Genomic DNA, 25,643 nt, shown 5'->3' with positions numbered 1-25,643 from the left:
ATGAATTTCGATTCAGGCACCGCCTACGCGGAGTCGGACGCCGACGACGAATACGAGCGCAGCCTTGGGCCCAACTCTCCAGTCACCAACAGCGAAGCATCGCCAATCGATTCCGAGCTGCCCTCCTCAAACGAACATACCCCTACTACCTACGGCCATCGCAGCAGCGCCGACCGCTTGCCCGAGACCATCATCCCCGAGTGGACCGCTGATGAGTGCGCCGACTTTATTAGCACAATTGGCCTGCCACAATACGCCGATCGCTTTGCTGGTGAGTCCATCCTGTCCCGTCGCCCTCCGAGGGTGACGTGACAATTGACTGACCTTTGTGACAGAAAACGAAATCGTCGGCGAGGCTCTGGTCGCTCTGCAGCATGACGACCTCAAGTCTATGGGCATTGCCAGTGTTGGCCATCGCCTCACCATTCTAAAGAGCGTCTACGACGTAAAAAAGGCTCAGGACATTCCCATAGAAAGCGACCACTACGTGCCGTTGTGTAGGTGGTGCTGTGCTCCGTTCTCAAACCCGATTAGCTGACCTTGGGATCTCTTCAGCCGCCGATGCCGAGGCGCAATACGCGACAGCAACCCTCAAAGATATCAAGCACTTGGTTGAGCAGCTCCGTCTGCGCGACGAACGGATGAGCTTGGTCGAGCAGGATCTGCGTCGATTGACAGACGATTTCAGACGCTTGCGGGAGGACATGCTGCCGGCTCTGAGGCTGGCAAAGGACTCGTCACAGCCACTTCCGAATGTGTCAACCAACAACAATCAGAGTTACGGATACGAGACCGTTTCGCCGCCAGCCCCGACACCCTCCTCCACCCAATCCATGAGTCTCAAGAGACAGTACTCCACAAAGAGAATCATGCTGGGAACGACGCCGAAGAACACATCGCCGTCGCATTTGCAGACAACTCACGAAAGGATGGAGCAGTCTCTGGACCCTTCCAACGCAGCAGAAAGAGCTGTGTTGTCCTCGTCGCATCTGGCTGCCATGAATGGCTCGGCCACAGCTACTTCCCCTGGTTACCCGTCTCCGAATATGCCCTCTCCAACGTCCCCTCCGACCCTTGGCGGCGCGACTCTCGGTTCTCGATCTTACCGTTCCGACGTGCCGACCCCGTCAACAAGGTCTACTTTCGCCGAAAACGATCAAGGCTACAGAGGCCGCGAACAGCCCGTGGCTCCGAAACGTGGGCCGACGCCCGCCCCCGACACCCCGAGCACGAGCAACGCATCCGTCGAAATCTTCAAGTCCTTCCGAGTCAGCATGGACGATCCGTGCTACAAAGTGCTGCCCGCCGCGCTCAAGAAATACCAGATCAACGCGCCTTGGGATCAGTACGCCCTTTACATTGTCTACGGAGATCAAGAGCGCTGTCTAGGATTGGAAGAGAAGCCCCTCATCCTGTTCAAGCAGCTGGACAAAGAGGGCAAGAAGCCCATGTTTATGTTACGGAAGACGAATAACGCTCAAGTCGATGTATCATCAGAACAACCAGGGAGTGCCGGGCTTTCGGCAAGGGGAGCGGCATCTGGCTACGATCCGCCAGGTGGTATCATCTAGGGGGCGATACCACTGCTGATCACCATCGACGCGTACCCTTATCCTTCAATGATTTAACTTATTTCCCATCCGAATTATCTTGAGTGGAAAAGCAGCCGTATGTGGGATGCGGGGCTGCAAGCTCAAATGGACCAGAGCATACCGGAGTTGGGGTTTACCTGCATAGCGCTGCGCAAGGGGAAGACACGACTGCTTTGGAATACCTGTCGCGGAAACATTGTGTGGGTTCGACTGGGCGGGGTCTCTCCACGGTGTTTCGTCTCGCAACTGTTCCTGGGCTGTCCGAACTCGAAACGTGGATCCGAGCAATATTGTTTTTTTATGTAGGAGCTCCCAAGACCATGGACGAACGACACACTGTACCGGGAACCGTCTTACCGGAGCTATCCTTTTTTCGAAGCTGTTGGAATATTTTTGTCCATTTGGTAGGCGGAAGAGGAGGAGGGGCAGGAGGAAGGAGACCTAGGGTATGGATGGGGCTTACGCTGGGTGTAAGCGGGGATACATTTACGGTGTCAACACTGGCTTGGGAGGTGGTCTGATGAGCTGTAGAGCGAACGTGTAACCAACAGCACTACTTGACGGGATTGGATACAAGAGGAGGATGGCAGCTGCTACGTGTGACAAGAGACATGTTGCGAAAGCTATCGAAAGGAGCTCTTTTTTTTCTGATTCTTGGCATTGTTTTATTCACCATTCATTGAAAATGCGCGCCATCCAGACCTTGTGTGAACAACAGATGCGTTTTACTGCAGTGTAAAGAGGGGAAGCCAGAACGAGCCCCCCCTGGAGGATGGTCGATGGGTGAGGATAGTAATCCGATACACGCGCCGGCTCCGCCCAGGTGCTGTGCCCGTGGGAGGAAGTAGGGACGATCTCTCCAGAAGAGATGCGTCGGTTCTTACGCGTTTGCATGCTGCCAAGGAGGTCGATCGCGTCAAGGTTTCTTCCTTCTAGAAGCACGGGGGATCCGCCCCGTTCGAGGTTGGGGAAGGGGGATGGGATGACGAACGGTGAGATGTGCGTGAATGTGTAATTCGGTGCCGGAGACTGTGCAACTCTGGTTCGGGGGAGTAGAGTAGCGTAGCGTAGCTGAGGAGGAGGCTGTGCTGGGGGGAGTCGGGACGTCGTGTGTGAGTGGGTTAGGGGGGGTTGTGATACGAATGACATGTGCCTTTCTTGATGTATGTACGTTTGACACGTTTTTTTATCCTGGGTGAGATGCGCAAAGCAGGGGGTCTGGGGTGTTCAAGTTCGGATTGTTCTGATGTTGGGGGTTTGGCATGACCGCGACGTCGTGCCTGTCACGTCCAGTCCTGGGCGCCACACGCACCGTACGAGAAGATCGTCGTCGTCGTCGTTCGTCGTCGTCGCCGCCGCCGCCGCCTCAACGACGACGGCCTACCGGGAGGGTGGCATTCGGGTGCGGCGGAGAGGTGCGGCTTTAGGCTTGTCTCAGTCTGGTGGGCTCTCTTTCTCACTCTCCCGTCTCTCGCTAGGTAGCCTCTCGTCTCTGTCACCTACATCGTGCAGTAGCCATGGCTAAATTTCCTGTTTTGGAGGATGGATGGGGTGTTTGAGAGCCCCGGGGTTGAATGATTTGGGGGCTGAAGGGTTAGGTGGGAATTTTTTGCAGTGTGGATATCGCGGGAAGGCTGTGTGGCATGTTGAATGTGGTGAGCAGGTTTGGTTCGTGGCCCGGGGGGGATGGGGGAGTGGTGATTCGCGCCGGAGACGGCGCGGAGGGCCGAGTGGTAAGGGGGCCTGCTTACCTCCGGGACGGCACAGGCGCGTGGGGCATCTGGGTTTGGGATACAGAGCTTTCCCGGCGGCTTTCACACAATACGAGGTTTCTTGGGACGGGCTGGATGTGGTTTAGTCTGGTTCACAGGTTCTGGAAAAGGGTTTGGGATGTCTCATTTTGGACGTGTATTTGGGTTTTGGATTTGGATTCGGACCGGGGCGGGGAGAGAGACAGACAGAGAGACAGACATATTTGTGGATCTAGTACCAAGCAGTGATGGCATATGCAGCAGATGGATGTCTTGAATGTCTGTCTTGCCCTGACTGCTTCAGCCCAGAAACCGGCGCCGTGCCGGAGGTGGCGGGCGGGTGTTGATGGCAAATTACAGGCCCGGCGTCGAACCTGCGCGTGTGTGCCGTGTTGGTGTTCGCCCGCAGCGCAGGGCCAAGACGTCGCAGATGCGCGGGATGGGATGAGGTAACCGGTATTTTTCTCCGTCTGTAGTTGCTGTCAGTGATGGTGAGACTCGATATTCTGGAGGTTACACACGCACACCAAGGTAATAGACGAGGTGAGAACCACCAACCACCACGACCATCACCCCCACATGTTCGATTCATTCACCTCTCTCCCATCTCTCGCCCAAGAGTTCGTTTTGCAGTGCAGTCCGTGTGTAGCAAGGGCAACACATAGCTCTTGCGTGCTGCTCTTCTCCACGTCCCGGGGGGCCATGCAAGTCAGTTCTGTCGATAGTGATACCAGGCCATGAATTAAGCTTTCAGCTGGGTCTGACCCTTTGCTGTCTGATGTATATTGGCCGATATACAAGGCGTTGGCTCGTAGGAGAATTAATCGCGTTGATCTCTGCTGTATCTATCCTATTCCAGAGTCACAGAAGGATGAAAAGAAGCTGGACTGCTACCGTAAGAGTCAAGGCCGTGGTTTACCTTCTCGTGTCTTGAAACTCGTCGTCTGAATCGTGTAAGTCGTGCACATACAATCAACACATACCTTAAGTGAGGGGACGGATTGATGTTGACGGGTGGATTCGATCTACTCATTCCGGCTTTACCACGGTTGACGTACAAACGGGCCGCATTGAAGCATCAATCTCAGACTCAAAAGTCGAAATTGCTCGGTCTATCTATCATTGGTGGAAGCTTCAGCTCCAGCCTCAGCTTCTCAGCTTCAATCATCAAGACGAGGACCAAATTCAAGGGTCCCTCTCTTTTGGGGGCCAGTTTCTGGAAGTGTTCCATGCAAATCATCCATCCCCCTCAAATAAAACCACCCAACAACCCAAAAACAGCACCACAGAAACCCGGTCAAATTAACATAAGCACGGCTTTTCTTTGTATTAAGGTTTGATATGGGCTGATCGGACTTCAGCCCGTTACTTGACTCGCAGTTGGATCCTCCCCTCCCGTCCTCTCCCACATACCTCTGCTCGGATCCGAACGAAGACCCGCTCCAGTTTGTTTGAATTTGAGTTGCCTATCCGGGCGTCGTCTCTTTCTATCTGCAATTTTCCGCCCCGCTTGATTTCTCGATGCAACCAACCCACACGCCTCCACGACTTAGGTCTCCCTGCCCCGGTCCACACCCACAGCCATCATATTCCACTTTGCTTCCGGTCTCCATCACACAGGTAAAGCCCGAGTGGCTCAGTGGTAAAGCGTCTCACTAGTAGCCGGTTCTCCGGTCCGAAATGAGAAGATCGTCAGTTCGATTCTGGCCTTGGGCACTGTGTATCCTTTTTGATGTTTCTGATGATGCGAGATTCACTTTTTGTCGGTTTCTCGTCCTGAGGACTCATATATATAATCTGAAAAGGCGACGCTTAAAAGTGAGACGGTATGCTCTTTACGCTCAGGACTTGCGATGTTCGTGGAGTAGAGAGTGATTGCTATCATGAATGCCTATGGGGACTCTTGTTTAGAACTATGTTCTCCAACCCTGGTCTTCGCCAGTATACCGACAAGGGGTAAAAATTCTTCTTCTTTCATGCTTCAACGTTTCCAACAACCGTCCCAATCCGTATCCGTACACGGCCACGCAATTGGGTTGATCCAACATATTCAACTCCAGTCACTTCATAATTTCAGTTCCTCTCGTTTCCAACATGTCTTTGCCGCAACTTGTCAGTGCTAAGTAAAATGTCAGCCGTGGCGTATGCGACACGTTCATTGCGACTGCTTTCATACTTACCAGCTGCCGGAGCATTTGAATCAACTCACTTCTCTGCCGGAGAAGACACAATGGGTAGTTTCTTCTCTTTCTTAGCTTCACGCTGGTTCTGCAGTTGGGCGATGCCGCTTCTTCGTTTCTTTTCCATCGGGCCCATGGATCGATGTTGAGTCTTAACATGATCAGAAGCGTTGTGAGTGTAACCTCTGGGTCTTTCGTCATCCTCTCCGTTGCTATCCTGGTCGCTTGTGGCAACTGCCTCTTTGCCATTCAATCTGTCGGCAATGTTGACAATATGCTGAACCATGGTTGACTGCGCGTTTTGACCCGCCACTGTATCTCTGCCTTTGGCCCGCTGATTCTGATTTCCGCTTCGGGACTTCTGTTCGGTTCTCTTCATCGATCGCTTTCTCTCGGGTCCCTTGTTGTATGATAGGGGGCTCAACACCCTCTCGGCAATTCGTTTGGGGGCGCGACGCCAACCATCAGGTGACCTGAACCCCTCGACAATCTTCGTCTCAGACACTGGCTGTAGGTTTCCAGTGAATACGCGGGCTCTACCCTTCCTCATGGGAGTGTGAGGATCTTCTATTTGCCGAAAGGTAGATCGGCGGTGGGCTGATCCCTCGTCGTCGGACAATGTTTGAGATACGACGACCGATGACGCTCGGTTCTGAATGTCGATGCTCTGATGGAGGCCAGGCGTGGACGGGCAAAAGTCAGCGCAGGATTCTACATCATCTCGTTAGCCAAAGTTTGGGCGCAAGTCTGAGGCCACTCTTACCATCAAACTGCGAATCGCCATGATCGAGCTGATTGACGGTGGGTGGATTGGGCAGCGTGTTGCTTCGACGTCTGCTGCCAGCCGCTCTCGTTGGAGTCGACTGACTGTTGGTGAGCGGAGAATTATCATGCGGGAATCCTGCGTAGCTTCCTCTATCTGGGACCCTAGCCACTGGAAAGTCAGGCTCGTAGAGAGGGCCTGGCAGGGTGTTGATGGGTATTAAGCCCAGAGTGTTGGGGTCCACGCTACGCTGATTCAACACCTGAGGCTTGTTGCCACGTCGTCTTCGAAAAGACGGAACAAATCTGGTACGAGGCGATAGACGTACACTGGTCGTAGAGGGAACCGAGGAGCTCGGGGGCTCTCTGGCTGCGCGATGCGCCTCGCGCCTCAAAGGGGCTTCCGTAGCAGGACCGGCATTTGAAGTTGTTGAACTGCGCAGGTCAACCCTGCGAGAAGTGCCCCCTTGCTGTAGGTTTGGAGCCTGTGCTCTCGTCGATGAGGTTTCCCTGGGCAAAGCATTCTAGGCGTTTGAAGTGGGTTGGTCTTGACGTGCATCCTGGGCTCTCTGTTCCGAAGCGGTCCTCTGCACTGTGACGACTCGGATTTGAGGCTTGGTTGCTCTTATAGCCATTCTTGTCGTCACGCTGAGTCCCATTGAGCTTCCAGGGTTTCCTGAACGCGATTGACTCGTCTGTGTGGTAGCGTGTGTGGACGGAGCGGGACGCGTGCTCGGTCGAGTCGCCTGGTCGATGCTTCTCGTGTCTCCGCCAGTTTGAGTGCGGGTAGAGGAAGCAGATGCGTTTGAATCTACCGAAGGTCGAAGACTGAACGTATTGTTCTTCTTGGCAGTTGACTTTGGAGCTGACTTTGCTCGACGGTTGCTGCGGCTCACTGTTCCAGCTGCTGCCGTATTTTTCCTGTTAGACGTTGTTCCTTTCGAAGCCGTCCCTTTCGATATGACGTCGAGTTGAAGTCTGACACGATCGTCTTCATCTTCGGACTCGTCATCTTCGACAGCAAAGCCCGAGACTCCTCGCGCCGAGCATCTCTTGACGGGTTTATCTCCATCGTCGGGGAACAGAAGATCGCGGAGATCTTTCTGAGGCAATAGGCTGTCTTCAACGAGGTGACCCCGGGGTCCTCTCCGCATTGGATGTTTGTCGTCAGAATCGCGGTAGGGAGATGATGGGATTCTGAAAGGGGACGAATCTGGGAAGCGTCCATGACGAACCGGCGGATTGTTAACCAGAGGATGCGAGCCATGTTGTTCAACAAAGAGGCCTTGCTCGCCAAATTCGACTTTAGACTTGTTTGCCTTAGAAGGGGGTCTGCCAACATCTTGAGATGATGATCCCGCGACTGCACTGCTGGAGGCTGTATCACGTATCATTTGGCTGCGCGGCACCTTAGAAAGAGACAGTCCATCAACTTGTGACGAAAGCTCCAGCTGAGAACTCTTGGAAGGAGTGCCAACAGTCGGGAAGTTAGCCGATGACGAGGTTGTTCGGGTTTTATGGCCTGCATCAGAGCCGACCTGCTGGCGACCACCACCACCTGTGCTGGCCGAGCGAGAATACTGAGCAGCGACATGGGTGTAAGAGCCGCGCTGGTGACCCATGATCTCAAAGTATGCAGAAGTGTAAGTGTGTTTATCACCAGAGGAGGAAGGCCGCAGGGGTGGAAGGATGTGATCACCGGAACCGTCCCGGTGTCGTGAAGCCTCTCGAGCACCGCCAATCCGCCGAGGGTGCAGAAGTCGAGCCGGCTCAGGGCCGTGCCGGAGGTAGTCGTCCGCCATAGGGACTGACCGATCAAGAACCGTGCGGCTCGATTGTCTGCAGTTCGGCTGTTAGTTGTTTTGAGACGGCTTCGTGCTGGAGGAAGGCGCCAAAGCTGCGGCCGAAAGTGCCGATGTCGACGAAGAGACGAGTGGTAAGAAAACAAGACCAAAAATTCCACACACGGCACAAAACAAGAATACCGGATGTTCAAGGTAGAGATGAAGAGGGCAAAGATTTGTTCCTGGGTGTGATCGGGGCTGGTGATGTTTGGGGTGGATGAAGGGTGGTGAACAATCGACGATGAGGTGCTGAGGTGGAAGGAATCAAAACAGAGACGCGGGTTGATGTGGAGACAGGTCGAATTCTAGGTGCTTGAGCCATCGCAATAAGAAATACGTACTTCCAAGTTTGTTCTGGACAGAAGGAAGGAGCAACTTCATCCAAGCCCGTTCACCTTGGCAGGAGCAACCTGCCCTGGGGGCAAGAGGGATGGGGCAAGAGCGGAGTGGGATGGCCCGGTCGTAGCATCCCTTTTGGCCAGGAACAGAAGGAACGGGGAGCTGCGAGCCAGAGCAGCTGGCGTGAAAGCATGAGTAGGATTCTTCAAGAGGAAAGCTCCCGTCAGAGAACTGTTGCCGTGTAGGAGGCTTGTTCATGTGGTGTTGTTCTATGCTGGTTGTACTTAGCATCTCTTCAACGGCGGAATGGACCGGCTTTCCACCTCCCACCCCATTAATGTTTTCAGCTCGAGGATGTATAGAACACAATGGCTTCGTCTAATGATGGTATACTTGAGGTGACTATCCAAGAAATCGCTTTGTCGAGATGGACGTTGCAAGTTATCCACGACCAGGCATTACCAACATCGTCGAGACATAGTGCAAAATATCCTCAGCCAACATGACCAGGACAAGTTTGGTGTTACTCTTACCGGAGCATCAGACTGCGGTCACCTCCCCAAAGTAAACCTCCCTCTTCCCCCAGGGTATTGATTTCACAGCCAAGATGTAGCAGAACTTTCAATGATTCAAGAATTGTGTGTACATTATTCTAAGGTGCCTTAGTTGTCTAAATTTCTCAGCTCCGAGGAGCCTAATACTAATATTTATATAGTTTCGGTGCCGTGGCACATGAATTCGTTCGCTAATCCAACCATCACTCCCGTAACGCCATTGCCATGCAGGCATCCCAGTCAAGGAATAAGAGACACACGACACTCGATATCATAGGTATCATGCAAACAAGCCGATGCCAACAGAAGTGAATACAGTGCACCGAACTCCCTCTCCCCCCGCCATCAAAGGACGTTGCTTCGTTTCCCCGTCCAGTCCGCACCTCGTCAGCGTCTGACCAAATAGTCAAAGCAGTCGTGAAATGTGTACTCGTCGCCAAACATTTTTGAACATGAAAAGGGCGGAGGCTTTATCGCAGAATGGTCTTGCAATCCTGGACACCGCGGGCAATGACGTCCTCAAGCTTCCAGCGGGGAGGCTTGTAGACGCCCTCGAGACCGTTCGCCTTGCGCCACTCCTTCTCCGTCTCGGGCGTGACACCCTCGGGGAGGGGCTCGGCGCCACCAGCAACACCAGTGGAAAATCTGATCTGGAGCTGGTCGGCGATCTCGTCACAAGCCTGGAGCAATCTGTCGAGATCCTCCTTGTTGTGAGCCGAAGAGACACAGAAGCGAGCGCGGGAGCTGATGAGAGGCGTGGCGGGGTAGCCGACAATAACGACAGAGATTTTGCGCTTAAGCATCGCGTGGCTGAATGCGGGCATCTTTCCAGGGTTGTAAAGCATGACGGGGATAATGGGGGAGTCGTCGTGGCCGTAGACGATGAAGCCAAGACGCTTAAGACCCAGGCGGAGGTAGCGAGAGTTGAAAGCAATACGCTCCAGACGCTCGGCACCTTGACCAGGGCAAAGCTCGCCAGTGATGAGACGCAGGGAAGCCAGAATCTGCATGAGAACCGAGGGGGCGGGCGACTCGCCGTAGATAGTAGCGGCGTTGGTGCTCCTCAGCTTGTCGATAATGGACTTCTCAGCAGCGACGTATCCACCGTTGGCACCGAAAGACTTGGTGAGGGTACCCATGAGAATGTCAACACGGTTAGGGTCAATACCGAAGTAGTCGCAAACACCACGTCCGCGGGGACCGATGGCACCAATGGAGTGAGCCTCGTCGATGAAGAGATAGAACTTGTACTTGTCCTTCAGAGACATGATACCGGGCAAATCGCACATGGTTCCCTCCATGGAGTAGAGACCCTCAACGGCAACCAAAATCTTCTTCCACGGGCGGTGAGTGCGGGGCTGTCCTTGAGAGATGGCCTCGCGGAGCTTGCGCTCGAGATCGATCATGTCGTTGTGCTTGAAGGACGAGATGACGGCACCGGACAGACGAGCACCGACTCTGATGGAGGCGTGGTTGAGCTCATCAGAGAGAATCAGGCAACCCTTGGAGACGAGAGCAGGGAAGGACGAGGCGTTGGTGACAAAACCCATGGAGAAGACCATAGAAGCGGGCTTTCCGACGAAACTGGCGATTTCCTTCTCGACCTCGAGAGCCAGGTCGGATGTACCAACGTCGGCGCGAGGGCTGCAAGTGCTGAGAGCGTACTTTTTGACGCACTCCTCGACGGCATCGGCACAGGGACCTTCGGATTGGGCAAAGCCAAGGTAGTTGTAAGAGCTCATGTTGAGGGTCTCAGTGTGGGTTCCGGTGTAGTTGTAAGTTCGGTTGTAGTCACTGGACTCGCGGTCCATTAGGGTGATGTAGCGGCCGGGAACACCGGTGATGGGTCGGGCAAAGCAGTCGTCAATGCGCATCTTGAGTCGGCGGACGTAGAAGTTGTCAAAGTCCTCGTTCAAGGGCGCATAACCGTTCTGAGGCTTGAGAGCCTGGTAGTGCTTCTTGTCGCCGAACCTCTTGCCGAAGAAGTCGCGAGCATGGCCGAAGAGAATGAGGAGCAGGTAGCTGATGTAGGTGGTGAGGATGTAGTAGTAAGGCGGCTCATCAATGATGGGCGGGTCGAGAGGCTTTCCATCGTTGGACTTGCTCACGTAGCGGTGGCTAGGATGCAAGAGGGGACCGAATTGAGCATCGTAGCGGCGCTTCTTCTCCGTCTCGAAGGCGGAGGGAGGCGAAAAGAGGGTCGTCGGGGGCTCGCTGTTGTCGGGCTCGTTGGCGTTGGCGGTCGAGAGAGAGATGGTAGGCAGGGAGATGGTGGAGGGAGTGATTTGGGTGGAAGAAATATTTTGCTGCTGCATGGCCAAGAGAGCCTGCTGGGCAGTCTGGTGGTCCTTATCCTTGGCGCCCTTTGGTGAAGTGAAGAAGTTGGTGATCCGGTTGCCGGAACGAGAAGGTCTCCTTTCCTTCTCAGTCTGCGGCATTGCGGGGGAATGGGAGGTCGAGAAGGGATTCGCAATTCTCCGGGGCATTGCTCTGAGATGCGCTTTGGCAGTCTGTGTGGGACAGGTGCTTTGGATTTGCGAAAAGCGAAAAAGGGGGGTATCGAGAGTCTAGAGGACCAGGCGCGCTCGTTGGAATTGAGGTGAATAGAGACAGAGGCGATGCAGTTCTATGATGAGGGCGGAATTGAAGTTGCTAGAGGAGAAGAAGTCGGTCAGCAAACGGAGCCAGTTGCAATGGAGTCGCCGGAAGTGCTGGAAGAGGCACAGAAGATGCAGGTCTGAGGAAAAAGGGAATTGTCGGTCAGAGTGTCAGTGGCGCACACGCGGTCGCGGAGCAGGCGACCACTGAGAGGGCGAGCCGACAGGGCAGGGCGTTGGGGGCAGGCCATGTACCGCAAGGCCCAACCAAGGCTCCGGCATCCACCAGCTGCACCTGCACCTGCACCTGCACCTGCACCTGCGTCTCTCTCCAGTTGTCTCCAAGGCGTGAGTGCTGTGCGCCCGACACTTTTGAGCCGAGGGTTTGATGGGAAGCACGACCAGCCCAAGGAGGCGCTAAATTGGACGCTTGACAAGCCACTGGAGCTATCGAGGTGCCGGAACCACGAATTTGGGCTGGCCTGCGACGATTGTGATGAGAAATAACGGTCATTACTCACTAGGACTTTGGAGACTGCTGTTGTAAGCAGAATGCTACCCTCGGGAAGGCTGGAAAGGTTGTGTCGGGTCGTGGTTTGGAGAACGAGGTGGTGTAGGTCGGCTGCACGGGCGGGCTGCAGAGATGACACTCTTTCGTCAGTGACTTCTAGCTGCGCGACGGCTTCGATTTCGCTGCTTGCAATTGAATGCTTGAGAAAAGCAGGAATTGTTGAATGGCCTTGATGAGAGTGGCGGGGAGAGAAGATGCGAATCTGGTGGCTCTGCAGTGGCGCAAAAATATTGTTGTCGGGCAGAAAGTATTGCCTTGGGGACTGCCGCGTGGAAAGATCTCAAGGTGAAGATCGGTGTCGGGACGGGGAGACGGGAAAGGGGGGAAAAAGAAGGTGGGAGCTGGCTGCTCTTTCGCAAGTTTTGTAACACTGGCCAGGGGCGAGTGAGAAAAAAAAAAGACGAAAGACGGATTGTCGATTTCGGTTGGTCGCGCGATGGGATTGGGCCGCCCCGTGATTTTAAAATTGGTGCGGGTGGGCGCTGCGAGAGAGAGGGAGGCCTTGGTCTCTTCCAATGTTCTTGCTTGCTGTTGCTGCACCGAGAATGAGGTGAGGGTGAGGTACCTTAGCCCGGCGGCGAAGAGTGGGTGTCGAGGTAGGTGCCTTACGCGGGTAGGTACGCGGGCGGGTTCTTTTTGTTCGTGGACGGTCCAGAAGGGTGTCTGAGCTTTTTGAGCTTTTTACAGTGCGGCGCCGCCCTGCAATTGGCTGTCCGTCGGGCTATTCGGGAGGTAGCGCTCCGCCAGCAGCAGTACTTAGCAAACGGCCAGAAGCCTATTTGCTACGTCACTCCTTGCTGTTGAGATGCTAGTAAGCTGCTGTTGTTGTTCCTTTGTGTGTTTGAATCCCGGAGATATGGGAAACAAAGAAGACTGTGGATAGGAGTCCAGTCTCTCCAGGGCGAGGAGGGGATTCGCTGAAGGAGAGGGACGGGTAGAGACCGAGGGGGAGGAGGATGAGGAGACGAAGAGAAGAAGAAGAAGAGGCTTGAGCAGAGGGGAAACGGATGAGAGAGGGAAGGGCCGAGAATTAAGATGACGGCCGATGAGGAAGAAAAAAAAAAACAATAACGAGAAAGGTCCACGATGAAGGAAAATTACCGCGCTGGCGGGCTTTGCTTTGAGGCCGCAACAAGAAAGGGTACTCTGCAAGTACATTTTCTATGGACGCAACACCAAAGTGGTACTTCTTGATTTACCTCAAGGCAAGATCAAGTCATGATTAATGGGGACTGCTACCTCTGGCTGCTGTCCCTCTAGCGCGTTCGATCAATTTTGATGATCGACTTCGACACGACTGATTCCTTCCCACCCCTGCTGGTCTCCCGAGAGGTCCGGGTTGGCCGCTGCTCGACTTGCACGGACTGGCCCTGTAACTGCGTGCTGCTCTTTGCTGCAAGCAGCCCTCGCTTCAGCTGCTGTCTGCCTCTTCTCTGATCCATGTCGGCGTTGAAGGCATTCATTCCTCCTGTCTCAATCGTCCTCTTAGCCTCCGGTCTGGGCCCCATCCAGTCTCTTGCTTGCCAATTCATCCATGCAACTCTGGACGACCAGCAACCGCAAAGTCCAACCACACGCACCACCCTGTGAGCTCCCCCGTCCAACCAGCAGAGCCCAATTTGCCCCCCCGTCCGTCAAGCATCAAGCAACGCTAGCAAGGCCTAGCAACTCTCTTCTACCTTTTAAACCTAGCTATATCCAATTTATAGAGGTTTACACTATACTATAAAAATTCTATTTATACTTTAATAGATACTTATTAAGTATTATAATACTATTTATAATAACTAGAAAAGCTTTAATTTAAGTTTGTAAAAATATTATTAATAACTTTAATAATTTATAGATAATTTACTATTTAAAATTATATAAGAAAAAATACATAGATTTGTTTCTATTTATTAACTATTTTTAATAAAATTAACTTATTATATTTAAATTTATATTGATTAAAATACTAATTATAAAATAAATTAATAACTAAATAAAATTAAAATATTTCCCTATCTAGATAGTAAAAGAAAATGAATATAAATTTAAATAGTCTATTAATAGTATTTGTTTAATATTATAACTAAAAATAATTATAAAAACTATTGTAAACATTTTATCTATATTTTATACATTACTATATATCTCTTATACTTATAAAATAACAAATTAAATATAAAATATATCTATTTATAGTTTTAATAGATATATTAATAAATAAGAATTTTATAAAAACTTAACAATAAAGAATTTAAAGAAAATATTAATAAATTAGAGGAAATTTTATAATATAAAAACTATATAAATAAAATAAGTATAAGAATAGCTATAGTTTTTTTAATTACTAAAAATAAAAAGGGAGAAATGAAAAGGGAAAGGGAGTAGCTATAAAAGTAGCCTACGTACTAGTAGAGTTTCTAAAAAATACACTTTAATACACTATATCACTTTAAAGTGAAAGTGCAAGGCCTGGCAACTCTGTTTCCTCCCCTTGAAAGACGAATAGCAAAAGAAGAAAAAGAATAGTTGGTCGGCCTCATGTTGCTCTCGCCCAATATCAGGACCCTCTGTGGGACTCAATGCAACGGCGGGAATCCTTGTCGGGCAATGAGCACACAACAAGCGGCCCTGTTCTGCCCGTAGCTTAATCCACTGCCGCCTCTCCGACCCAGCAGAGGGCCAGCAGAGGTGATCTCGGCTGTTGGGCAAATCCCGTCTGTCCCCGGCGCGTTACTGCTCTCGGCAGCCATGTCACCGTATCACGCGCGGGAAATAGGGGGAGGGGCGGCCAACCACCACCCGCGCCTGGCTCTGATCTGACAGGCTGCCCGGACGACACGGCCGAGACGGACGCAGCGGATCAAAGACTGCTGACTGAGACCGACCGACACCCCCGGACAAAACCAACCAACCCATGGACAAACATGACGGACTTCGGGCCCCGTTGCTCCTTCTTTCCTGTCGCTCCCGCTTCTGTCCAGGTTGTAATAAAGTAAGGTAGGCATCATCGTCGGCATCAACGAGCACTAGTCAGTCCTCCGGATGCCATGGCAAGACCCAAACGTAAGCGGCACCGGCGCAATCTGTAAATGCTTGCTTGCAACCAACATCTCACATGGTGCCGGCCCTAATGCAGCCTCGCAGAACACCCAGCTCCCTTACCAAGGTCCCTATGGTGTGCATGACGGGAAGAAAGCTGAGCTAACAAGAGCTTCCACCACTCTGAAGTCAGACCACTCGTGGCGAACCACACAGCAAGACGCCGTTCTTCCGCTCTGTTCTGCAGCCTCGAACGGCCCGCAAGTAGACTAAACGTCCAAGTTCGCGATTTCCTTTCCGTGGCCGCCCTATCCATGGCTGCGACTTCAGCAGCGCCAACCAGCCTTGCTTGGCCAGCATGGCAAGTTCGTCATGGGACCTCCCTGCTCGTCTCTGCCGCCAAACCGCCCTCTCTTATTCAACACGCCGTCCGATGCCTCCGCGGGAAGGAGGGGTGCGGAAGAAAGTGACGTTTTTTCAGCAAAAAAATCTACACTCGTCGTGCGTCTGCTCAGCAATGCGCCCAGCGCAGTGTTACACTACTAGTGTTCTCTACTCTGTGCCGTCTCTGCCCAACTCAATGCTGTTCGTCAGTCTCTCCACCACCAAGTGTCCTTGTATGCATAGTCTGCCCTGCCTCGCCAGGCCTCACCGACCACAAGAGAGCAGAGTTGATCCTGGCATTTGAGGGCCGTTAGATGAACGACGCGCGAGCCACGATCCACGTCTTTACACGCAGCACCAAGGATGTGTCGTGTTGTTTGTGCGCAGGTACGTCGAGAGACTGTAAAGCAAAGTCAGGGCGCGCGCAAACTTGACGATGGGGACAGCAATCCATTGCAGGTAATCGAACAAGCGACGATGGAGTGAGAGCCGCTCGGATCGTCAGCTGATGAATTGTCGAACGAACGCGGGCCCGAAAGACTGTCTCAACATCGTCGCATGGCATCAACTCGACCGTTGAGAGTTTTTTTTTTTTTTTTCTCCCGGGTTCGCACGAGGTTGCAGTCAGACCTACAAACGACATTGCTTTCTGCAATGTTATTCTGCCGTGTCCTTTCTTCTTCGAGGACCCCTTCAATCTCTTGCTCATCTTACACAGCACATGAGAGAAACACCACTACTACTGTATTGTACCACCACTCATCTCCAAATCTCGATTGCCCCTCGATGCGATGCTGCCCGCCTCGCCACAGATGAGAGAGATCATGATACTGCCCCGGAACCCTCGGCGCAGCCAATGACAAAGGCCCAGTTTGCAGTGTTGTTCGTGTTTACTTTGTCAAGCTGTGGGTAGGTGTGTGTGTGAGCTGTCACTGCAACCCCGGATTACAGGCTTCTACCCAGCAGCATGGGGCATACTGAGACGTTTCCCAGGGCCGCTTTGGCGCCGCCTGGAATTCGATCGCAGCTATCGGGCATCGAGCCCGTTGAGACGAATCGAGGCGGGGGAGGGGAGGACGCATGGCAATGCCATAGAGCGCACCAGCCACAGGGCGGGATGAGCGTGGCTTTGCTTCTTGCTAGTCTGCAATGCCATGAACGCCTCACTCGAGCTGTGCCAGCCGAGGTCTTGGGCGAAGCGTGCCTTGCATTCGCATGGGCTAGCATGCCTCTCCAATTATGTGCGTATGTGAATGTGTGTCGTGTGCTTGTCAAACTGGACTGCGCAGTAGCTCAGGTGCCTTACCTAACACAGCACTAACACGAGCATCTGCAGGTACCAGAGATACTGAGCACAGTTCATCACGGTCCCCCTCCGATGTCCACCGCGGAATTGACGCATCCAAGTACCTTGCCTCCAGAGGCAGAGAGGTTCATGAATGATGAACCGGAGCAAAAGCCACCGCCCGAGCTCCAATGCGAAACAGCATTCCAGCCAGCTGAACAGACTTCTCTGCTCTGCACTGTATCCCCTTTCTTAGATGAGGAACAGGAACGCGGGCTCTTTGGTGGTGGACGATCCCTCAGATTTCCCCCCACCCCCGGACTCCGGCGTGCTCTTTCTTTCTGGGGGTTGCGTGCCTGCCTCAACCCTTTTTTTCGGAATCGTCCCTCGGAATCTGACCCGTCGGATTGCGACGGCACAATTTCCATTCTCTCTCACTCCCCGTCTCCCGTCCTGCTGCTCCCTCCACCTCCGGAATCGCAGATCAACACCTTTTGCTTTTTTTTCCCCACCGCCGACCTTCTTTACCTAACGACCCGTTGCAGGTGATACGGATAGCCCAGGAGCTTGGTCGTCTCGAAGCACATCCAGCCAAGCGAGTCAATTAATCACCCAATTCGTTCCATATCTCACCGGCTACGATAACCGCCCATCATGACCATCACCAGCGTCACACGCAACGAGCTCTGGAGGCACCCGGACCCCACCTCGACTCCCATGTGGGCGTTCCTGCTCAAGGTCAACTCAAAGTACGGCCTCCAGCTGAACGACTATCCCGGTCTCTACAAGTGGTCCATTGAGAATGTTGCCGAGTTCTGGGAGGAGGTCTGGCACTTTGTCGGCATCACTGCCTCAACCCCCTTCGACAAGGTACGCCGGGCCACTCGCTCCGTCCATCACACATTATCCAAAACCAAGAAGAGCCGAGCTTCAACCTCCTATTGCCCATTGCTTCACCCTGCTTGGTACGCCATGACATATCCCAATACCAACGAAATCAATGGGAGACTGTCCAGCGTGTGAGATGTGGTGTGAGAGCACCATGAAGATCCAAACTCTACTCTATCGCCCCTATGCGTGCAAGTGCCAGCAAGAGGAGCAACAGCGGAGATGAGGACGCTGAATCGTCGATGTCAAACCCTCGCCACCAGTGTCTTGAACCCTCGTCAGAAGCTCCCCTCATCAACAAACCTTGGATGCAAGCTCTAGCAAAAGCAGAAAGCTCTGCGTTTTCCAGCACTCCCCCTCATCTGCATAACGAACATCCCATCCTTCTCGAGTCATGCCATACTCTCAGTCTCGCCCAAGCTTTTCGCCGCCCAAGATGATCAAATCATCATGGGAAATTGCCGAAATCCCATCCCAGACGTTGATCTTGTCCGCAGGTCCTCCCTCTCAATGCGCCCATGTACCCCCGACCGGACTTCTTCTCCGGCTCCCGTCTCAACTTCGCCGAGAACCTCCTCTTCCCCGCAAACACCCCGATCGACCCCACCGCCGTCGCAACAATCACAACCACCGAACTCGGCCCCTCAGTCTCCACAACCTGGGCCGACCTCCGCGACTCCGTCCGCCGCTGCTCCGCCGCCCTCCGCGCTCACGGCCTCGGCCCCAACGACATCGTCGCCGGCTTCGTCTCCAACCACCACCAGGCCCTCGTAGCCTCCCTCTCAGCAGCAGCCATCGGCGCCATCTGGACCGGCATCAGCCCGGACAACGGCGTCAGCGCCGTCCTCGACCGCCTTGCCCAGATCTCCCCCAAGGTCCTGTTCGCTGACAATGGCACCGTCTACAACGGCAAGGAGTGGAGCAGCACCGACAAGACGGAAGAGATCGTCAGGGCCCTCGCGCCCAAGGGCCTCGAGTACGTCGTCGTCATCAACAACGTCGCCTGCGACCTCGGCATGGACGGCCTCAAGACGACCGGCGTCGCCGCCGAGGAGTACACCTCCTTCCTCGCATCCGCGCCCAACGTCCCGCTCCACTTCGAGCAGCTGCCGCCTTCCCACCCCCTCTACATCCTCTACTCCTCCGGCACCACCGGCCTGCCCAAGGCCATCGTCCACACCGCCCTCGGCACCCTCATCCAGCACAAGAAGGAGCACCTCCTCCAGGGCTCCCTCACCTCCCGCTCCCGCATGCTCTACTACACCACCACCTCCTGGATGATGTGGCACTGGTCCGTCTCCGCTCTCGCCGTCGGCGCCACCCTTGTCCTCTACTCCGGCTCCCCCTTCAAGCCCGACGGCCACCTCTCCCTCCCGCGCCTCCTCTCCTCCCTCCGCGTCACCCACTTCGGCACCTCCGCCGCCTACCTCGCCGCCCTCGAGGCCGCCCAGGTCTACCCCGTGAACGAGCCCGGCATCGACCTCTCCGCCCTCGAGGCCATCTACTCCACCGCCTCCCCCTTGCCCCCCTCCACCTTCTCCTTCGTCTACAAAGCCTTCCCCGCCACCGTCAACCTCGCCAGCATCACCGGCGGCACCGACATCATCTCCCTCTTCGGCGCCCCCTGCCCGCTCCTCCCCGTCCGCGTCGGCGAGATCCAGTGCGCCGGTCTCGGCATGGCCATCCGCGCCGTCGACTCCCTCTCCGGCGGCGCCCTCCCGGACCCCACCCACCCAGGCGACCTCGTCTGCGTCCGCCCCTTCCCCTGCCAGCCGCTCACCTTCTTCGGCCCGGGCGGCGACGAGAAGTACCGCGCCGCCTACTTCGACCGCTTCGCCGACATCTGCGACGTCCAGGGCGCCGTCTGGCACCACGGCGACTTCGTCAAGATCCCCAACCCGGCCACCGGCTCGCTCGTCATGCTCGGCCGCTCCGACGGCGTCCTCAAGCCCGCGGGCGTGCGTTTTGGGTCTGCCGAGATCTACAACATCCTCACCCGCTTCTTCCCCGCCGAGGTCGAGGACGCCGTCTGCGTCGGCCGCCGCCGCGCCACCGACTCGGACGAGACCGTCTGCCTGTTCGTGGTGCCCGCGGCCGGGCAGACGTTCGACGACGAGCTGAGGGCAAAGATCAAGAGCGTCATCCGCAGGGAGCTGAGCCCCAGACACGTCCCCGGCGTCGTGGAGGAGTGCGGCGGCGGCATCCCCAAGACGGGCAACGGGAAGAAGTAAGTGTTTCCTTCTTTTCTGTCTCCCTCACTTGAGCTTGCTTTAGACTAACATACCGCGTAGGATCGAAGTCGCCGTCAAGCAGATCCTTTCCGGCATGAACATCAAGACCAACGCCTCCGTCGCGAACCCCGAGGCGCTGGAGTGGTTCCGCGCGTGGGCCGCGGCGAACTAAGTCACCTAATATTGTGTTTTCGTTGTTGCTCCTTTTGGGCCGGTTTGTGGTGACGAAGTCTCTCATACATGCGGCCATGTGGAGAGAGAGAAGGGGGGGGAAGAGAGATTTGTCGCGTGATCGCCGCCTTGCTGCATCCCCAATTCATCTCCCGCGTGGGGGTTCACTTATCAAAATGAGGGTGGGTGGGCCGCTGTAAAGATGGGCAGCGCGACCCCCACGCGCCGCCTGGCCCTGTCTGCCCATCTCCTCCTGCCTGCCTCTGTCTTTTTGCACTTTTCGGAACGGACCGAGGACGGGGGGCGGGGGGAAGATATACATGCGTGCGCCCACTAGTGCTTCTGCACCCGATCGTTCGGGTTCGAAGGTGGAGGATGGACGGTAAGCCAGTCGGAGGAGGGGAGGGTGTGAGTTTAGAGTCCGCCTTGGGTCTTGTCCTTTTTATTTTCGACTACATCTCTTCATGTTGCGGCCTTGCCTTGCGAATCTAGATGGCATTTCTTATGGTTACTGATGATAGAATGTGTCGGCCCAGACTTGAGACTGGGGGCACTGTAATACATGATAGAGGCTGTTGGGTGATTGGGATCTTGGTTACATAAAATTGAACGCCATGATATTAGGATATTTGACGGATTTCGTGATGCCATCGTGAACAGACAGACCTTGCTCAAGATCATCACAGATTCGGAAAATGACTGCTATCACGAAAGACGAAGAACGTGACGTCGAAAGGCAGAGTGAACATAGAAATATTGATATTGATAAAAAAGTCGGCCATCTCTGTGACCAGGCTAGTCATGACGATAATCATACCCATTAACTCCTATTATGATGCATTCGTCCGTGCAGGGGGGACAGTGCCCCTCTCTTGCTTTTTGTCTTCCTTCTCTTCCCATGCTTTGTTTTTTCTCTTCTCTTCGCACCACCCATGCGTGTATCCCAGCCATTAACAAACCCCCAATAATTCAAGTTATCCTATATCATGCAAACAGAAAAACAGAGTTGCGCCGATTCTAGAGTCCCAAAAGGGAGCCTCTATTGCATCTTGGACATACGCTTGGCCATGCTGTGAAGGAGTTAGTCAACTGTCTTGTGGTTTGTGTTTCATAGTGGTAACTTACAAGTCGTAGAAAGCAAACTGGCTAGGCTGGCTGCCAAACTGGTAGACAAACCTCGAGGCGAGGTAGCTGCCGAAGATGGCGCGCAGATAAGAGTCGGGGACGCGCTCGATGATGGTGTCGAGACCAATCTTCTCGATGAGGAGGTTGGGCAGGGCGTCCTGGAGAACGGAGCGGCGGATCTGCTCGTTCTTCCAGAGGTCGGAGTGCTGAAGCTCCTCGTCTAGGGTGGTGATGGCGTTGGACAGGTTGTCGGACAGGATGCTGCGGGGAGTACCAGTCTCCTCGTGCTCGCGCCAGATGGCCTCGAACTCGAGACGGGCGTTCTCGCAGATCTTCTCCTGGACGGACTTGACGTAGTCCTGGTAGAATTGAGGAGCCTGGCCCTTGGCGTCGTGGCACATGTGCTTGAGGAAGTTCTCGTCGTCGAAAGCCAACGAGGCGAGAACCTCAAGGGAGGAAGAGGTGACACCACCCTTGTTGGCACTGGCGTCCTTGTACAATATGCAGCCGGCTTCCTCGAGGCGGAGCTTGGCGTCCTGAGTGATGAACAGGTTGGCGCCCTCGACCAGGTAGGGGATCGTGGACTTGCCATCCTTGATGATCTTGTTAACGGAAATCAGGTCAATCGACTCGGGGCGACCACCGCAGGGAACGAAGCAGTCGGTGAGACCAGTGTCACGCAGGTGGTAGGTGTTGCGGAAGGTAGTGCCGTTGGAGATGAACTCGCCAGTAGGCAGGTTGATGTTGCTGTCATCACAGAGAATGCGGTATCCGTCCTTGGAAAGCTTGGACATGTCAAAGTTGTTGATCATGGCACGAGCCTTGGCCAGGCGCAGAAGCTCCTCCTTGTCAAGTCCGTTGGGGTCGACGAGGACACCGGATCCGTCAACAATGGAAGTGTACTTCTCATTGCTGAGGAGGATCTCGTTGCTACCCAGGTCACCGTCGGGGCCACCGGTCTGCATCTTCCTGACCGTTGAGGGGTCAAGGTTGAGCTTGCGGTAGATGCCCTTGACGTACTCACGGACGGACAGGGTGGTCATGCCGTAAGTGTCGTGGGGAATACCACCAAGCTTGGGCGACTTGCCGGTGAAGAACGACTTCCACCAGGGTGCGCCGCGAGAGCGGGCGTGGTGAGTAGCCCAGTTGACAAGCTCTGCCGTGTTCTCATCAGGACCCATGAAGAGGATCTCCTCCTTGCCGTACAAGTCCACAATGGGGTTCTTAATGCCGGGGGAAGAGGCAGGCAGCAGGAGATCGAGGATACTGTCAATGTACTTCTCGAAAGCCTCCTCAGCGCGGTCCTGCATCTTGGGGTCGAGCAGGATGACACCCTTGGAACCACCCTCGGGAATGTCCTTGTTCTTGCGCTGCTGAGTGCTGGCAAGACCGTAGTTCTCGTCGAAGAGGTTGCGGGCGTTGATGCTGTAGGCCTCCTTGCTGCGAGACTTGACGATACGGATACCACCACGAGCGATGTCCTTAAATCGGAGGTGGAAACCACGGGACTCGGCGCCAATGACCAGGAACATGCCGTAGAGACGCTTGGGGTACTCGATCTCGGGGAGGAAAGAGGGGTCCAGGCGGAAGCTCAAGGCGACCTTGGTAGGAGTGAAGTAGTTGGTCTTCAGGATGGCATTGTTGAAGACGCGGAAGGCAGTCATGACCATCTCCTCGTGCTCGTTGGAGACATCACGAGTGATGCGCTCCTTGAGCTTAGCATCGGACAGAACCTCGATGGCGGGGGTGGGGGCGATGAAGTGACGGTCGAAGTCGGGGCCGACGGCAAGGTGCACCGAGGCGAAGGAAGCATACAGAATGCGGACGAGGCCAGGGTACGACTGAATAATCTCCAGGATGTAGTCGGGAGTGAAGGTTTCCGTCCTCAGGCGGCGCTTCAACTTGGACAGGAGAGCGGTCTGGGTCGGGTTGTTCTGGTCCAGAATCTGGGACAGAGAAACGTACTCGGAACCCAGACGGTTCAGGAAGTGCTGGATAAAGACCCAGACGCAGTGTCCGTAGACAGTCTCCTGGAGGGAGAGCTCGCCAGTGCTGAAGAGCGAGTGCAGCTTGTTCTGAGGCAAGCAGTACAGGAGAGAAATCTCCTTGGTGATCTGGTGGATGGACTGGTCCAGAGGAGGGAAGTTGCCCTCAATGTTCATAGCAGGTCGAAGGTAAATACTCATAACGGTGATACCGTTCGCGAACTGCTCGACGTACTTTCTGGAGCTGGTGACACCGTAGTAGTGGTACAGGTCAGAAAGGGCAGAGAACAGGCCACGGGCGGTGCGAGAGCGGAAGGCAATAACAAGGCGCTTCTCGGCAGAGCCCTCAATGTCGAAGACCTCGATGACAGGGCCGGTTCTGTTGACAGCAAGCTCGATGATCTCCTGGTAGATCTGCTTGGTGTTGTTGGTGGCCTTCTGGAGGAAACCGTGGTCGGCAATGACCTCGAGACGGGTCTCGTGAGGGTCGGTCGTCTCGGGGCTCTGCTTGAAGAGGCACTGGTAGACGAAGTAGCAGCGAAGGGTGGCCTTGGATGCGGGCGATGCGCCCAAAACACCAGGAGAGCGGAAGGTCTCGACGCGGAACTTGGTCTTGCCAACGTGGTCCAGGTACTTGGCCTCGAGTCTCTGCTCGTATCGCGGGCCGCCGATCGAAGTCTTGCCGGGCTCGCTCGTGTCGATGTAGATGGCGTGGTCTGGGGCCTCCATGTCGAGTCTGATCTCCTCGCGCTTGTCCTCGCGCGCGAACGCGGCAACCTTTGCGGCGTACAGGGAGGTGATCTGGCTCGCAATGACCTCGGGGCTCTCGATCTTGAAGTAGACATCGTCGATGCCAAGCTCGTCGTAGAACCACGTTACTTGCTCGTCGACGAGGACCTCGGGAATCCAGCCGTTAGTCTTGAGAAGTCCACGGACTAACACGCAAGTCAGCATCACTCAATAGCCATAGTTTTGAAGCTCGGGACTTACCCTGGTCCATCTGCTCGAGCTTGCCGACGAAGGTGGGCGCAACGTAACCGACTGTCGCGGAGCGCAGGACTCTGTGTCCGTTGCCGTTGGCGCGAGCAGCCATGGGGACGCTGAAATGTGTGGGTTGGGGAGAGGGGCCGCGGCTGCTCTCTGCTGAGTCGGCCTGGACCTGACCCAGCATCTTGTTGCGAGGGGGGGCGGCGGTCGCCATGATGTCGCCTATTTCCTCGGTGGGGGAGATATCCTCGTAATTAGGAAACCTGTCCATGGTCGGAAGGTCAGTATTGACGTTTAAGGCCAACATTGTGTGTGTAGGCGTTGTATCAAAGCAGCATGGGATCGGGAGGTGGTGGGAGAGGATTGGGTTTGACGGGATGACGAGAGGGAAGCTGAGCAGAAGGGGCGGCGACCCAAAGGTCTAAGTAGCCGGCCCAACAACGACCCAACGAAGCATCGCAGCAACCAGGAGAGTTACATGATGAGAGTGAGTCAGCCTCGGACTGGCTGGCAGCACAGAACAGCTCAGCTCTTGGAGCGCCCGTAGCAAAAACCGGGATCGGTAGTGGCTCGTGTGATCTAGAGCAGGCTTTCTTCTCTAGAAGGCGGCTGGGAATGGAACCGAGCTGTCTAGGTGCAGGTACAGGAGCAGGCGCAAGTGTAGGTGAAGGTGCAAGGTGCCATCTCTCAGGGAAACGCAGGAATCGAGAGAGCAACGGGAGGAGCATTGAAGCTTCACCGCTGGACGCTCGTACGTGGACAAACATGATGTACTGATAAGGCAAATAAAGTAGGGCAAGGGGGTGGGGAGTGGGAATGGGCGATGCGATCAGGAAGAATCCGTGAACGTGGACGGACGTACCTTGCGTCTCGGGAGGCTAGTGCAATGCTGATCCGATTCAAATATACGGGACCAGGTGACAAGCAGGCGCAGAGCTAAGCAATGGGCTCGGATACCTGCTTTTTGCGGTATGTCTGGTTGGTTGGGGGTCGAGAGAAGAATGGGCGAGGAACAGAGACAAAAAGTCGGTTCCGGGGAGGAGTGTAAATATCGCGTAGGGGGTGGTTGTTGGGGATGGTGCACCCGACGACGACTGATGTCAAAGTCTCGGAGAGGCGATCCGGCGGGGCAATTTGCTTGGTCCAGGCAACCTGTTGTCGCTGGATTTTTGCGATGATAAAGAACCGAGAATGTCTCGTTTCCGGGAGCCAATGCAATTGCAGCTCTGAAAGGGGGCGCCCGACGAACGCGAAGACGGGATGAAGGATGAGGTCAGGGGTGAGAGGTGTCGTAGGAAGTACCGAATCTCCAGGCGGCAGAAAAAGCTAGCTTGGAGGGGACGATATATACGTTTTCCGCGTCAACG

At 54.6% G+C, this 25,643-nt stretch overlaps 5 protein-coding genes across 5 annotated transcripts; 2 read left to right on the top strand and 3 right to left on the bottom strand.

Annotated features, from left to right (window-relative positions):
- Window positions 1-1,571, top strand: STE50 (the record flags this gene model as incomplete). The annotated part of the gene is made up of 3 exons (XM_037317087.1): window positions 1-271; window positions 336-497; window positions 556-1,571. The coding sequence occupies 3 exons, from the start codon at window positions 1-3 to the stop codon at window positions 1,569-1,571; spliced, it is 1,449 nt and encodes a 482-aa protein (XP_037185717.1).
- Window positions 1,572-5,548: 3,977 nt separating this feature from the next.
- On the bottom strand, window positions 5,549-5,809 carry CGCA056_v001826 (uncharacterized protein; the record flags this gene model as incomplete). Its single annotated transcript, XM_037317086.1, has 1 exon — window positions 5,549-5,809. One exon carries the CDS (start codon window positions 5,807-5,809, stop codon window positions 5,549-5,551), a length of 261 nt encoding a protein of 86 aa, XP_037185716.1.
- A 3,683-nt stretch (window positions 5,810-9,492) lies between these two features.
- lcb2 (Serine palmitoyltransferase 2) lies at window positions 9,493-11,460 on the bottom strand (the record flags this gene model as incomplete). Its single annotated transcript, XM_037317085.1, has 1 exon — window positions 9,493-11,460. One exon carries the CDS (start codon window positions 11,458-11,460, stop codon window positions 9,493-9,495), a length of 1,968 nt encoding a protein of 655 aa, XP_037185719.1.
- A 6,083-nt stretch (window positions 11,461-17,543) lies between these two features.
- vrtB (Malonamoyl-CoA synthetase vrtB) lies at window positions 17,544-20,180 on the top strand (the record flags this gene model as incomplete). Its single annotated transcript, XM_037317084.1, has 3 exons — window positions 17,544-17,759; window positions 18,275-20,004; window positions 20,069-20,180. The coding sequence occupies 3 exons, from the start codon at window positions 17,544-17,546 to the stop codon at window positions 20,178-20,180; spliced, it is 2,058 nt and encodes a 685-aa protein (XP_037185718.1).
- A 1,038-nt stretch (window positions 20,181-21,218) lies between these two features.
- Window positions 21,219-24,547, bottom strand: gdh-1 (NAD-specific glutamate dehydrogenase; the record flags this gene model as incomplete). Its single annotated transcript, XM_037317083.1, has 3 exons — window positions 21,219-21,249; window positions 21,305-24,224; window positions 24,280-24,547. The coding sequence occupies 3 exons, from the start codon at window positions 24,545-24,547 to the stop codon at window positions 21,219-21,221; spliced, it is 3,219 nt and encodes a 1,072-aa protein (XP_037185713.1).
- Between the last annotated feature and the right edge of the window lie 1,096 nt (window positions 24,548-25,643).

The sequence above is a fragment of the Colletotrichum aenigma genome, assembly GCF_013390185.1.
Source record: "Colletotrichum aenigma strain Cg56 chromosome Unknown KSG_Cg56_contig01, whole genome shotgun sequence".
NCBI classification, from domain to species: domain Eukaryota; kingdom Fungi; phylum Ascomycota; class Sordariomycetes; order Glomerellales; family Glomerellaceae; genus Colletotrichum; species Colletotrichum aenigma.
The sequence above is the reverse complement of the archived record's forward strand: the minus strand, read 5'-3'. Positions and strand labels throughout refer to the sequence as shown.